The 12,664-nt window shown below is 47.2% G+C and overlaps 1 protein-coding gene across 3 annotated transcripts in view; it reads left to right on the plus strand.

Moving 5' to 3' along the window:
- Positions 1-12,664, plus strand: part of RIN2 (Ras and Rab interactor 2) — a gene marked incomplete at its 5' end in the record, with an annotated part of 98,142 nt that overhangs the window by 70,028 nt on the left and 15,450 nt on the right. For all 3 annotated transcript variants that reach the window (XM_080930993.1, XM_080930991.1, XM_080930992.1), the window contains one exon: positions 401-1,555. In XM_080930993.1, the coding sequence (XP_080787119.1) occupies positions 401-1,555 (1,155 nt within the window). The remainder of the gene's footprint in view (positions 1-400; positions 1,556-12,664) is intronic.

Raw genomic sequence — 12,664 nt, forward strand, 5'->3', positions numbered from 1 at the left:
TACTGGCTAAGAAGGACTTTGAAAAGCAAGCTCAGTGATTCTGTGCCCTTTACAAGCTTATCCTGGATCCGGTCCAGTTCTCTTTGTCCTTCTTACCTGTGTGAAGGGCAGGGCGAGAGCTGTCTGTTGGCTCAGCCAACCTTTCTCAAAGGCTTTGAAGGTGAGAGGCCTCTGGAGTAGCACTGCGAACCCATAGCTGCCTTTCCGCCCTTTCCGGTGAGGGAACACAGGAGAAGGGGGGAGGGGAGGAGGATCAAAGAAAAAAAAGTAGATCCCAAGTTAAGCCTCTGTTGCCCTAAAGTGTGTGTGTGTGTACACGCGTGCTCTCGCTCGTCTGTATAAAGGAATGTCCCAAGAGCACTATATTTACATTCTTGTCTTCACTGATAATGACTTTCAGATTTTTGGAGCTCCTCGGCAGACAACAAGCCCCCAAACTCCCCACCTCCCCACAGACCTCTTTCCTCCGCCGGCATCTGCCCTGCCTCCTTGCGTCAGCTCTGCCTTATAAATGGAGTGCATTCTATAAAAACCAGGACGCCTTCGGAGTTGGAGTGCAGCCAGACCAACGGAGCCTTGTGTTTTATTAATCCTCTGTTCTTGAAAGTGCACAGCCAGGACCTCAGCACAGGCCCAAAGCGGCCGAGCACAAGGACTCCCAACGCGAATGGCACCGAGAGACCTCGGTCCCCCCCACCCAGGCCCCCGCCACCCACTATTAATAGTCTGCACACAAGCCCTGGGCTATCCAGGACTGAACCCCAGACGAGCATGCCAGAAACAGTGAACCATAGCAAACATGGGAACGTAGCTCTGCTTGGAACAAAACCAACTCCCATCCCTCCACCCCGGCTGAAGAAGCAGGCTTCTTTTTTGGAAGCGGAAAGCAGCGCCAAGACCTTGACCGCCTGCCGGCCCAGCCGGAGCCGGGAGCCCGAGCTGGAGCTGGGGCTGGAGATGGGCACAGCTGGGCACGCAGGTGGAGCCCCGCCTAGGGACGCCCCCGGAGATTGCACAAGGGCGCCGCCGCCCGGCTCTGAATCACAGCCACCACCGTGCCATGGAGCCAGGCAGAGGCTGAGCGACATGAGCCTTTCCACTTCCTCCTCCGACTCCCTGGAGTTCGACCGGAGTATGCCCCTGTATGGGTATGAGGCCGACACCACCAGCAGCCTGGAGGACTACGAAGGGGAGAGTGACCAGGAGACCATGGCACCTCCCATCAAGTCCAAAAAGAAGAGGAACAGCTCTTTTGTGCTGCCCAAGCTTGTCAAGTCCCAGTTGCGAAAGATGAGCGGGGTGTTCAGCTCCTTCATGACCCCTGAGAAGCGGATGGTCCGCAGGATCGCCGAGCTGTCCAGGGACAAATGCACCTATTTCGGGTGCCTGGTGCAGGACTACGTGAGCTTCCTGAGGGAGAACAAGGAATGCCACGTGTCCAGCACCGATATGCTGCAGACTATCCGGCAGTTTATGACGCAGGTCAAGAACTATTTGTCTCAGAGCTCTGAACTGGACCCCCCTATCGAGTCACTGATCCCAGAAGACCAAATTGGTAAGTGCCCTTCTACCTAATCAAACGTAACCCTTGTCAGCTGGTGTGCCCTGATAGTTGTTTGGGATCAAGTTTATACTCTGGAGTTCCAAACGGCACACTCCTACCTGATGAGAGTGGAATGCTCTCTCCTTGCAGGCAGATGCTACTCATCAAGCTTCACATGATTTAGAACTGCAGAAGGAGTCTACCCGGGGGTGGGGTTTGCACCACTTTTGGGGGTCCCAGTTGCTGCCTGTTCTTGTGCTATCCGTATGACACATCTGTTGAGCATTTTCTGAGTGTGCCTCCCTCTGTAACCTGCATGCAGTATTTTTGCTGTCTTGAGAGGCTTTTGGGTGCTTTTGTTTGTAGCATATGTCAGGAGTATAAAGGCTGGAGGTGAGGTGGGGGGAGCGCACCTTGTGTCCAAGACCCCAGCCCAGAGAGAACAACACAGGCCAACCATCGGGACCCTGGATCCTGCCCAGCCTCATGTAGAGCCTCCCCACAGGTTTTGTCCTACAGAGTCTGTATTGGGCAGTGTGGGAAGAAATAAGAACTAAGAAAGAGAAGCTTATTTGGTGGACCTTTAAGTGGTATAATTTGGAGATCACATGAAAGGCATTCTCTCCAAAGTCAAGGGGAAATGCTTTCTTTGTAACCTCACCGAAGAATTGTTACTTTGGTAAGCAACTTGCCAAGACAAATTTGAATTTGGCAAGAGTCTTTTTTTTTTCCAGGGCGAGAGTATCCAGGGGTTTTGTTGTTGTTGCTGTTGATGATGTTGTTTTGTTTTAACTTCAGACTTTGACTCTTAAAAGGTTAATTTCAGAGACTTCATTCAGTGGGTAGCAACAGCCAAGAGTTTACAAACATTCCCATGGTTTAGCAAAACCCAGATTTCTTTGTTCTGATTGGGTGTGTTTGTTGAAAGTAGTAAACAGTGTGTGGTAGAGCATGTGTTTCCGTGTGTGTCTCTCTCTCTCCCTCTCTCTCTCTCTCTCTCTTTCTCTCTCTCTCTCTCTCTCACTTTGAATTTGAGCAGCTCTTTGATTTGGTCACAAAGAACTCAAAGCCTTGTTTGTTTTCTTGTGGGGCTCTGACCTAGCCCAGAGTTCCATCTGGGCGTGGCTAGAGGAGCTAGGGTGCTCCAGAGAAAGTGGCTGAAAGGAATGTGTCGTTTTGATCCACCTAAGGATTGCAAGCTCATCAGGAGACTTGTGCAGAGTGCAGAATATCCACACAAGTTGCCTCTTTCCCCTGTAGCCCTAGTCTTCTCTCTCCAGCATTATTCCCAGGGACCTCCTACCTGAATGAGATGCTTTCTCCTAGGGGGAGCCAGGAGGCTTTTGGCAGGACTGAGCTACATGCAGATAGCACCAGTTAGCCAACAGAGCAGGGTCTTCTTAGTGAACAGGTCGGCAGCCTGGGCTTCTCAACTGAGAGACACATCAATACAAGGTCCCCCGTCGGTTAAGTTCAGACAATTCTGTGGTGTGTGTGTGTGTGTGTGTGTGTGAGAGAGAGAGAGAGAGAGAGAGAGAGAGAGAGAGAGAGAGAGAGAGAGAGAGAGAGAGAGAATGCTTATAGTTCAAAAGTTCAATTGTCTCTAAAGTCATCTGAAAATTAAAACTGAAGTCCCTGATAAGTAAGGAAGCCAACACCTGAAGAGGCTTCCGTGGGAGCCGAGCGGCCTGAATAAGCAGCTTCAGTGAGAGCTCCCCTCCCCTTCCATACACACCCTAGCCAAATACTTTCTAGCTCTTGAGGGATGGAGGAAGGCAGATGCTATGCCAACCCACACCAGCTAATAGCTGGCAAGTTCAGAACTTGTACTGGTATGAAGCTCTGTACTTAGTGGCCCAGACCAGCCTCGAACCCTAGTCCTCCAGCCCCAGCTCCCAAGCCCCTACTGTGCTAACCTACTGCTTCTGTTGGCCTTGTTGGGGGAGTTGTGACAGTTTGCTGGCCCTATGCTGGGGCTAAAACCTATTTTTTTTAAATCAAACATTGTTGTCCTTTTCTGTTGCTTTTGCTTTTTATTTGTTGCTTGTTGGTTGGTTATTTGGTTTTGTTTAAGTCAGGAGTCCTGCCGTATTGCTTAGCCTGGCTCCACAGTCTAGAGTCCAGCAATCCTGCTTAGCTTTAGGACTAGCTGGCACTACAGGGCTGTGCAGCCCTACCCACCCTGGTTGGGGTGTTTTGTCTTTTCTTAATTAACACTTGCCTGAAGGCAGGCAGTTTTTCCTGTTGCTTCGTGAGTGAAAACCATAGTGTTTTGAAAGGACATTGAAGAGTGCCCGACTTTAGAATGTAAGGAGAAAGCTAGTGTGGCAGAGGTCAGCCTGAGAACTGCACCAAGGGGAAGGAGGGATCCTGGTTATTAGAAAGCCAGTCTGTCCCCTTCTATGTGGAAGTGACTAAATTAGGACTCTGATGAGAAATGAGAGTTAACCCAACATTTCCCTATGTTGAAGGGCTGGGTGGTTTCCTATGGACTTGTTAATACAATGACACTTTTGAGACTCCTAATCCAATGTCGGTATATTTCTGTATATATTGTTTATCATTTGCAAGTTCTGAAAGAGTCCAGGTTGTGTAGAGCTATGTATGGCAGAGTATGGGCCTGGACCTTTAAGGTTTTGTGTGTGTGTGTGTGTGTGTGTGTGTGAGAGAGAGAGAGAGAGAGAGAGAGAGAGAAACGTGTGTGTGTGGTATGTGTATGTGTGTGTGTGAGAGAGAGAGAGAGAGAGAGAGAGAGAGAGAAACATGTGTGCGTGTGGTATGTGTATGTGTGGGTAGGTGGTGTGTGTGTGTGTGGTGTGTATGTGTATGTGTGGTGTATGTATGTGGTGTATGTGTGGTGTGTGTGTGTGAGTGTTTGTGGTGTATGTATGTGGTGTGTGTATGTGGTGTGTGTGTGTGTGTGTGGTGTAGTGTGTGCTCATTCCCACATCTCACTTCTGGAAGGAACACTGGAGTCTTCACTGTAAGCTATCTGCAGAATCTCAAGCCTCAGATTTGTTCTGAACAGGTGTCTGTGGGTGCTGGGAAAGCTTTTCAGGAATGCCATTTGGGTTCCTCTGCTTTAAAAGAATTTCATCCTGTCTTCCTTTCTTATAACTTCTGGGGGACCAAATATAGGAGGCAGGAATTCTAATTTAATCCCAGACGTACAGAACGTTCGTTCAGAAGCCACAGAAGTGGGAGGAGGCATCTCATGGGTTAACCCCTGTGGAATCAGAGTCCTAGGTCACAGGTAAAAGTGACCTCATGGATTCTGTGCACAAGGATCTCTGCTGTTTGTGCAGATGGTGCTGATCCTGCCTTGAGGAGTTCTTTAGGACCTGGGGTGGGTGGGAGGAGAGGGCTCGCCGGCTCTCACTTTGCTGCCAATCCTTCTGGTGCTTTCTCCTCAGGCGTAAGTTGTATGCAGTGAGTCAGTGTCAAAATAAAAATCTGTTGATATCCATGGCCATGTCCTAAAAAGGGGAATTTTTATTCTATTGAGACTATCCCATGGGGCGCTTCCATCCCAAAGCCCTGCCCTTTAGAGAGTCTTGAATGTATATAGCTGCCTGGCATGAAGTTAATGAGGGTGTGACGTGGCCAATTTCCATGTGGCCCTCTCTCTCTCCATTCCAAGCCCACCAATGGGCTTCCTTCTGGGCAGCTGTCAATCTCTCCCACCTCCCACCATGAGGCAAGAGAGAGGGAAGAATAAGCCAGGGTTTTAACAAGAACAGGACACACTTCAAGGCTTTGCACACAGGCCTGCAGCCAATTCTGAACTCTCAGAGGGAGTTAGACTTGTGCCCGGTACCCATGGTCTGGAGGGCCAGCGTGGGTGAGTGTGACCACACGTTTACCCCAACAGTCATTCCTTGTTGGTGTTCTTGCCTTGGTATCTGAGGGCCATTGAGAGAGAGAATCCATATTTTCTTGTTTAAAAAAAAAATCTATTTGCCAAACGTGTAGCAATATTGGGTATTTAATTTTAGTAGAAAGAACAGTCTTCCCCTTTTGACTTGATATCAGCCTTGGGGACTCATCCTGATTTTAAGTTTCATTTCAAGAAAAGCAAAATTTGTCTAACTCTGAAAATGTTAGTAGCCCTTGAGTTTCTATTTCATAGAAAATGTTCACCACAAATGACTAATTCTGGCAAAACATCCAACTCTCCACGTTCCTGACAATTAGTAGTAGAACATGAGACAGTATCATGTTTTCTTTAATTGCTAGAAACCAAAACATGCTTTTTTTTCAAAGAGTGTTTTAATTCTTTAAATTTAGTGTTTAAAATCTTTAAATTCAGTCCCCACATTTGTCAGAGAGTACATTGGTTTGTGTGTTCAGGGGTGGTCTTGTTTTTGTTTCTTAATCCTTGTTGTCATTTGTGGGTTTCCCTGGAGAACAGTGAGAGTCTGATTCAGGGGTGCACACCTATAGCCCCAGCCAGTCAAGGGATTGAAGCAGGAGGATTATGTTAGCCCTGAGGGGTTCCATTGGCTTGGCTTGGAATTTGCTGTGTAGACCAGGCTGAAACTCACTATGTAAAGTCTGGAGCTCTCTAGCTAGACCAGGCTGGCCTCAAACTTTTGGCTTTTGCCTTCTGCCTCTCAAATCCTGGATATTAGGTACTATTTTTAATGAGTGTTCAAGTCAGGTGCAAGTTCCAATGTCTCACATAATTATCGTAAACTCACTATGTGATTTAAGACCTTAAATTGTTTGCTTTTTAAAAAGCCATTCTGAGTCATGTGGCCAGAGAGATGCTAGTGCCAAACTGGGATTAAAACCTGTATCTTCTGACTGTTAATCTACAACTTGTGACTCTCACCAGAGAGAATCAAGGGTCTTATGTAGATGAAGCTTAATACTTACTGCAACAGTCTTAGAGTCAAGAATTAGCACAGTAATAGGAGAAAGAGGGACCACATCTAGCATTTGAAAAGAATGCCTATATTATTGCTGAAGATTAATTTAAATGCTAAGTAATTTGTATGCCCCGCCTCAGTACTGAGAATTGAATGTAGAGCCTGGCCCACAGTAAGCAGGCATAAGCCCTCATTTTTCTTTTTATTCTGTGTCTTTCGGTTGCCCAGGCTGGCCTTGAATTGATCCCGCAGCCCAGAATGGCCCCGACTTGTGGTCCTCCTGTCTCAGCCTCCCAAGCACCTGGGATTACAGGCAGGCACCAACCGAGTCCAGCTTCATTCTTACTCTAGAGTATCAAAATAGGGTCTGTTGTGTTATAGCAACCGCAAGAAGGCTCCCCACCCAGCAGCTGGGAACCTCTGAATGTGAGTCACCCACTCCATGATATTCTGCCCAAAGAGCCTCCAAATCTGCCATTCCTAAATCCCCTCCTCGGAGGTTCAAAGTGCAGGATCGCATTACAGACCAAGGCGTGTCTGTGCTAGACAATTCTGCCTGTTGGGCAAGAAACCCCAGGAAAAAGAGTTTGTGTCAGAACTAAAGGGTGTGAGTCAGGGGCCCTAAATCCCCCCCCAATTGACTAGAAGAATTACACTTAGCTTTCCCACTACACTACTTGCAAAAAGAATAATTCCAATTGGCCCTGTCAGCAAAGTGGGTGGGGCAGAGGCCGAGGCTTTAGGGGTCTGCAGGTCTGACTTCCAGCTCAGCTTCAGAAGCTCAGCGTCTGAGCAGAGGGCCCGCTCACTTCCCCTTCTGCCCTGCCTTGGTTTTTACTGATTTTGTACTGGAAGGCACTGAACTCAGCCCTAGAGTTCCTTATGTGAGATGTTACTTGGACCAAGGCCATATGTTTTCATGGTGGCCTTAGCCAAAACTTACCAAACGGGCAAAACTTAAAGTGAGAGGCTCGGGAAACCCAGAACTCATCTCGGGTGAGTTTACTACCTCCTGTAAGGGGTCTGATGCCCTCTGCTGGCCTTCTGGGGTATCTGCACTTATGTGCATATACCCATATGCTGATACACAATCATACACATAATTAAAAATAAAAAATGTAAGTAAATCACAAGATTAGTACTTGCCATCTGTATTTTGATACCTTCTTTGCTGGGCTGGAATAAAGTGTTCCTGTTGATGAGCTGAAGTGTGTATGGATGGTGTGCCTATGGCAACCATATGTTCTAAGACACCCCAGCAGAGCTACAGGGAGACTGTCCCATACCTGGCAATGATCGTCAGGAGTAAGGAAATACATCATCTTCATACCCAAAGGAAGGATTTTCTGTTTAATGCTTGGGATGTATGTTACGTGGAAGATCTGTGCGGGGTCAGTCCCACTGATACCCGCCCAGGGGAGCTCTTCAGAAGAGCTCCTGTCAAGGAGCAAAATCCAACTGTCCCAGTGTCTTGGCAGCAGCCACTGGGGGTGGGGGTGGGGGTGGGAGTGAGGCTGCTGATGGGAGGCAATGAGAGAGGTGGGAAAACGGCAAGCGTCATTGGAATCCATGCTGCGACGAAAAACTAGAGCAGACCCAGGAGGAGCTTGGGAGAAAGTACAGAAGCTCAGAGAGGGGTCCTGTCGGGTCCTAGACAGAATGGAGCAGGCACAGCGATGTAATCTGGGCTTCTCCAGTCACCGGACCCAAACCTGTACTAACGATGGGTTGACCCCACTCTTTGACCCACATTCATGAGAAGGCTTGGGTACCCTCCTAGCCCCTGCCCTGTGCCATATTTTCTCATCCAAAATAGTGCTGGGATTCTTTTCTTCTTACTACTTCCCCTGCTGGGATGGATTCATGACTATCCAAGATAGCCAACTTTCCGTGCCTCGAACTCGGTCAGACAGGAAAAGAACTAGGCTGCGATAAAGCCAATAAAGCCCTAGACAGATCGAAGCACAGAAGACTCAGATCCTCAGTTCTTTTTTTTTTTTTTTTTTTTTTTTTTTTTAGCAGAGGGGAAGAGCTAGCAGGTATAAGTAACCCAGCCAGGGAGGGTGGTGACCAGGAAAGCAGAGGACTCTTAATCTAGCCACAATTAATACTAAAATGCATAACAAAATCCCTGACCTGAATCCTTAGACCTAGAGTCCCAGTCCAAGGGCAAGCAGTGACTTTAGCATCCTTAGTAGGTATCCGATGCACAGTGGGTACTCACGACGTGAGACCTCAGCACATCCTCTCAGCAGTTCCCTTGTGAAGCTGGGGGCAGCCTAATAACAGGTGAGGTAACTGAGCCGGAGGAAGGTCATCCTCCCTCAAGGTCATGCATTTAAAAAGTGGACATGTATACTTTGTGTCTAGGTCAAATTCTCTGCTGAAAGGCAGAAGTAAGGGTGTGTCACTGGAAAAGCTGAGGCTGGACCACTGGGTTGGAAGTCTCTGCTTGGCTGCTGATCAACTGCGTGTGCCTGTTCTGGTCACATCACCTGCTTGCTGCCCTCTCTTTCCATTCAACAAGGTGTGGTGGCCGTGGCTGTGCCCTGTCTCTTGACAGTTGCAGCCAGTGTAATGTCCAGTGGCCCAGCACCTGAGACATCTGGCTTCAGGCTTTCTCATCCCACTACCGTGTCTTTCTGGGTTGGTGTGGAAGGCTGAGAAATCAACTCCCACTCTACCCTCTAGGCACAGCTGCTAGGAGTACTTCAAGGCACGCTCAGCATAGTATCTTAGAATCCCCAGCTAGGCCAAGCTCTAGCTGCCCTCGGTTGTTATAGAACCTCCTATTGGCTGTTCATTTTTCCTTTCTGGGATCATCTCCTATGCTGGCCGACCATACTCACCCTTGGCTCAGGTTCAGTTTCTGGGAGACCCCAAGCTACGCCAGCCAGGGATTCTGCAGCCATTTTAGTCTGGGCTGTTGAAAGCCACACGAATGCTACAACCACGTGAACCTTTACTGAGGCTCCAACCCCCTCTACAACAGTCCCACCAAACCATGGTGTGTTGGAACATGAGAAAAAGATGTGTCAACTCACTATCAACTCTTTGCACAGTGGAAGGCCCAAGATGCATCTGTCCACATTCTTGGAAAGAGTAGCGTGCTTTATGCCTCATCTCCCCCTTCTCTGTACAGTCATCTCGCTTCTCATCTTCAGACGCCACCTGAGAATGACCTAGTTCCTGTTTGACAGGGCTAACAATAGGGTTCTTGGGTAATCTTGAAACAGGAACTATACAAACATGGGTCAACTGTATGTTAGAACTGTAAATGTTTAAATTCAACAACTCAACTTTCCTACAGAGCACTTCGTATTGCTATCAAGGATTAGTTCCTAGTTCCGACACCTTCATCTTTGTTAACTAACCAGAATGCTAGAGTGAGAGTCAACCAAGCAGCTGTATAAGCCAATCTCTTATTATCTTTGTCAGGTAGCTTCCTCAGTATTTCTGTTACTGAGAAAAGGCCTTCCAGGGCTATAGCCTAACCCTGCTTGTGCTCCCGTTCTCTCTGCTTCCTGATCTGCCCAGATAATAAGCAAGTGGACCCTGAATTCCTACTGACAGAGATAGAATCACCCCAATCACCGTGATGGACTGTGTACCCTCAAACTGTGAGCCAAAGTAAACCCTTCCTCCCTGAAGATTTTTCTGTTAGATAATCTATTACTGTGGCCAGAGAAGTAACTAAGACAAGGACTCCCAACCCATGTTATTTATTTAGACTTTGGTTACTGTTAGAATCCCCTTGAAGGGTATCAATTGATAATTTGTATCATTTAAATAATCACCAGCTCAGTCAGGATCAGACTAATGGTTCATGTACGGCATTGCATTGGTCATGGTCACTTGAGAAGATGGAGCCCGACTGGCTGCTGGGTGTAATGGCCTCCAGTGCTCCTTCTAAGACAGGCTTCACTGGATTTCACCCTTTCCTCTGGGGTTCTCACGGCTGCCTGGCTAGCAGTGAGTAAGCAGAAAGCTCACAATCAAAACCAGTGTGTTACAGGGGCAGATGGTGTTTCCTCTGCTGTCTCCACCCTCTGAATATATCCTGTAGCTCAGACAGATGCGAAAGAGACAGACTCTTCCTTGCCTCTTATTGCTTGTTTTGAAACACAGTCTCGTAGAACCCAGGCTGGCCATTAGATTGCTAAACAGATGAGCCTGGTCTTGAACTTCTGATCCCCCTGCTGCCTTCTCCCACGTGTCCTGTCTCCGTTTCCTCCTAGACAACTGAATTGGTTGTTGTCTAGAGACCAACGCATTGGATATTTCTGATCAATAACTACATTAAGTTGCAATGAGGCAAGGAGAACCACCATAGTCTTTGCCCTTCCCACTTTGGGAAGGACTGTGGGACAAGTTGATAAGACTGTTGTTTTCACAAACCTTGTTTCCAGTTTGGGTTCTTCTGAGGGTGCAGCTAATATATTGTTTCTAAGATCCAAGCTATTACAGTTCAAACAGTTCTCTGGTTCCTTCTTTCTTTTTAACAGGATTTCTCTAGCCCTGGCTATCCTGGAAAACTCTATGTAGACCAGGATGGCTTCAAAGTCACAGAGAATAACCAGTCTTTGCCTCCCAAGTGTTGGAATTGTAAAGGCATGTACCACCAAGCCCAGCTGATGTAGTGTTTTCTTATTACCAGAAGACTAGGAGCAAATGAGCATCAAAGAGTAGTTGGCTATTCTTCATTAGGGTATGTGTACTCTTCTGTTACACATGCTTTCTGTTGATGGAGTCCAGCTGCAGCCAACTTACCACTGAGAACCCTTGAAGCAGGTGTTTCGGGTTGCAATCCTGGCTCTCTTGCTTGCTGGTGATGATGTGGATTTCTTCCTCTGTGAAGTGATTATATCTTACTCCTCGTATGGATTTTGTGTGAGGATTTGGAGAGTCTGTGAATAAAAAAATGTCTAGAATAATGTTGCTGTTCTTTAATAGGAAAGATTTGGTGTTCTCATGTTGGAATTAAAGCCCTCAGAGATGATGGGGACCAGCAGAAAGGATCAAGTTGGTGATCTACAAGAGCTGTTTAGCACCACTGCTGTTTTGGTTTGTTTTTTGTCTGGGCTAGGCCTCACTCTAAGAGATTCCATTTCTTATGTTCCTCACATGATTTTGCTCTGTTGCTTAAGAGCAGAAACTTTGGTTTCTTGCTGGAGAGAAGTGGTGGGGTCACTCGGTGGGGTCACCGGTGGGGTCACTCGGTGGGGTCACCAGTCCTTCCTTGTATTTCAAACCCTCCCCACACTCTTATTAAGGGTTTGGTTGGGGTGGGCAGTAAGAGCACAACCCTAAAAAGAGTGAAAAGTCTAAGTCTTAAAGTGTGGTCTTTAAACAGAACAAATGAACAAACAAAAATGCAAGAGAAATGCCTGGTACTGTCCCACTGTCACATACGTCTGAAGCCACTGTGTTTGGCAAAAGAGTTTGTTCACGGGCTTGCTAAATATGAGGAGATGGAAAATCCCAAGTCTCAAACCCACCTTCTTGAGGATAGAGAGGGTGTGTGGGTGCTTATGGATAGGGTGCTCTGAGGTGTGGAGAGAGGTGTTTACAGACCAGGAAAATGAATCAGTTGGCACCTGCACAGAAAACAGCAACTATTCTTGGAGTGTTTGACCCTTTGTAGCAAAGCATCACCCATCAAACACCTGGCATGCCCAGGCAGTGAGTCACTGGTTTCAACTGGTTTGAGCTAGACAATTTTGAAGAAATTCCTAGACAAATTCAGACTCCTGAAAACAAGTAAATAATTGTACCATGGTGACCGCACCTGTCATATTATCCATGGTGACGCTGTAGAGACTTATTTCTCTACTGCATAGCTGAGTGACTTCTTTTTTTAAAAAGTATTGTTGTTATTATTAATTCTTTAAGAATTTCCTTCAAGTCAAGATCTACCCTTTCTTCCTTACCCACCTCTACTCTGTCTCCTCCTTCTCCTTCTTCCTCTTCTTCTTTTTCCCCTCCTCCTCCTCCTCATTTCTTTTTTAAAAGAAGACACTATCTCTAGGCAGATGTCCTGGTCCTCTAGCTCTTATAAGCTTTTCACTCCTGAGTGACTTCTAAAATCAGTGAAGAGTTAGCCAACCATAGAAGCTAAGGGAGGAAGATGTCGGAGAGTTTGAAGCTAGCTTGGTCTACATAGCAACAGCTCCCAGGACAGCCTGGGCTACTAGCTAGAATCAAGTGAAATCAGAGGGTGTGGACCCCAGAAATCATTATTAATTATTAT

This window comes from Micromys minutus (assembly GCF_963924665.1).
Source record: "Micromys minutus genome assembly, chromosome: 17".
NCBI classification, from domain to species: Eukaryota; Metazoa; Chordata; class Mammalia; order Rodentia; family Muridae; genus Micromys; species Micromys minutus.